The 2790-nt window shown below is 35.7% G+C and overlaps 1 protein-coding gene across 1 annotated transcript in view; it reads right to left on the bottom strand.

The window, feature by feature from the left end:
- Positions 1 to 839, bottom strand: part of LOC138861643 (integumentary mucin C.1-like) — a 2249-nt gene extending 1410 nt beyond the window's left edge. Inside the window, exon 1 of the mRNA XM_070121463.1 lies at positions 773 to 839. Within this exon, the coding sequence (XP_069977564.1) occupies positions 773 to 839 (67 nt within the window). The remainder of the gene's footprint in view (positions 1 to 772) is intronic.
- Positions 840 to 2790: the final 1951 nt, after the last annotated feature.

Here is a 2790-nt window from a genome sequence, read left to right as displayed (position 1 = left end):
CGCCTTTTTCATTCATGAAGGTTATTTATCTTAATATTCCCGTTCTCAACATACCATCCCTTAAGAAACTATCATATCTGATGAAATATTTACGAGAAAAATAAAAAAAATAAAGCAAGATAGTATCCCCCTGAAGAAAAAATATGGATCTAAAAGAGCGAGAATAAACAATTCTAAGTACATAAAGGGAGATCAAAGCTTATAATTCTCTAATAACAAAGGTCAAGTGATGGTTGTTACCCTGAGATTCGATACCATTTCGAGCCATTTATTATATTCTAGTATGATTTTCAATATCGTTATTATCATTATTATTACTATTATTGTTAATATCATCATCATCATCATTACACTCAAGATAATAACAAGAAAAAGTATAACAACAAATAATAATAATAAAAATAGAAATGAAAATATTAATGATGATAATGATGACAACAATAATAAAGAAATAGTAATAATGTTGATAATAATAATAATAATAATAATAATAATAATAATAATATAATAATAACAAAAGCAATGATAATAAGAGAGAGAGAGAGAGAGAGAGAGAGAGAGAGAGAATATCTGTGAGAATAATAGCAAATTGCTTTGTTTTGAGAGCAGAACCGTCGACGCGCAGTTACATTTGTTATAATCAGTCGAGTGGTAAAGCCGTGTTGTTTATCTTGCAAAAGAAATTCGGTTGGTTACAATTATCAGAAAAAAATGATCTAGGCATTGTGTTGTTTTTTATTGAAAGATAAAAGTGGCATTCAAAAATCTGTACCTCCATATGCTGCGTAACTGACGAACCGATTGTTTGTGTGTACTGTGCATGTGGCTCCGAAGCCCATAAACTCGATTTAGAACGTGCTCTGAAACATTGGTACGGTCATGTCAACAAACACGTCCAACACATGTTTGGATGTTCGAAGCCGCGACCAGTTGTTCGAGACACTGTTGTGACCGTTTCCTGAGCGGGAACATGTGTGGTGGGGAGGCTGGGGACAATCACTTGTTATTATACGGCAGGTTTTAACATGTTTTGGCTTGTAAGAACGTGTACGTAGCGTGTTTCAGACGTGTTATCAGCAGTGTTTCGGGCAGTGTTTTAGGTGTTATGTGCACGAGGGCTGGAGTAGAGCACCAACAACGAACCATGAATGCATTTTTTTAATAAGTTATGGGACACTATATTGTAATGTATTTTATTGATTCTTTACAGTGTAGGTATATATAACAAAAACAACTTTGGCCTTAACATATGGATGAATGCCGTTTATTATCATTATATATTTTTTTCTTTTAGTAATCGATCTCCTTTGCATTCATATTATTTTTTTTTTTTTTTATAAGATTTTCCTAACTATTTCACATACGTGTAATGTTTGAAGGACGAAAACGAATTTAAAAATCAACTGCACGACAGCGGACATAAATTAAACGAAAAGTGACGCTAATCTGGCGCCCGAACTCCTTTCTCTCCCGGGCCCACACTTTCATGATGGGATGATTATGATAATATGTAAATGACGGAAGTGATTATCCTCAAAACCATTATGCCTACTAGGGACCTGTCATCATCAATTTTTAATTTCAACTTTGTTAACATCCATTTGGGTTGGATGTTAACACTATGACGTAACACTATAACGTAATTTAGAGAAAATACTTTTATATTTCGTGGTAAGTTTATCTAGTGTTAGTTTCCCGTGCGTCACCTCCGCTGTGTTAAGTTGGTGATACACGCATCTTTCTGCTTTTCCGTGATTGAAAAATGCCTGTAACTCCCTAATGAGTGCAACTTGCTCCCTCAATAAACATCGTACCATCGTAGAGTTTTTACTCAGTTCCAATCAGAATATAAATTACTCTTAATTACCACTAACGTTCTGGTTCTGGCCAAGGTTAGATGCCTAAATCTTTCTCGGACTCGGATCTCCTAAACAGCACATTGCTGGTTGCTCTGACATTCTCTTAAAACGCATTTCATTCCATCTCCTCTCAGTCACACGAGCGTCTTACAGATTGTAATGATAGAAATAATGATAACAATAATAATAATGATAATAATGATGATGATGATGATGATGATATTGATTATAATGATTATAATAATAATAATGATAATGATAATAATAATAATAATAAAATTAAGATAAAAGCCATTACCATAACCACTATCACTCTCTCCATCTTTTCTATCAAAGTCATCATCATTACGTCCCCCTCATCATTACCATTCTCTCAAGACGCATTCCACTCCACCTCCTCGAGTCACACGAGCCGAAGCAGCGCCAAGCATCTTCCAGTCTCTCGTCCTCGAACTCCTCGTCTTGGAGGAGAAGGTCATGAGGCCAAACGAGGCTGATCGAGAACCACGTGTTTTGAGGTCTGGTGTCGCTGGGGGGGGGGGGGGGTTGGTGTTTGTCGAGGTTTTTTGTTTGTGTTTGTTTTTGATGGTGAGTTTTTGTTTGTTTTTTTGTTTGTGTTTGTCGAGGTTTTTTGTTTGTTTTTTGCGTTTTTTTTTAGTTTTTTGTTTGTTTTTTGTTTGTTTTTTGTTCTTTTGTTCTTTTTTGTTTTTGATGGTGAGTTTTTTGTTTGTTTTTTTGTGTTTGTGTTTGTCGAGGTTTTTGATGTTTGTTTTTGTTTTTGATGGTGAGTTTTTTATGACATGTCACCCTCATCATTACCTTTCTCTCAAGACGCATTTCACTCCACCTCCTCGAGTCACACGAGCCGAAGCAGCGCCAAGCATCTTCCAGTCTCTCGTCCTCGAACTCCTCGTCTTGGAGGAGAAGGTCA

The sequence above is a fragment of the Penaeus vannamei genome, chromosome 4, assembly GCF_042767895.1.
Source record: "Penaeus vannamei isolate JL-2024 chromosome 4, ASM4276789v1, whole genome shotgun sequence".
In the NCBI taxonomy this organism is placed as follows: Eukaryota; Metazoa; Arthropoda; class Malacostraca; order Decapoda; family Penaeidae; genus Penaeus; species Penaeus vannamei.
Note: the sequence above shows the minus strand (reverse complement) of the source record. Positions and strands in the feature narration are given on the sequence as shown.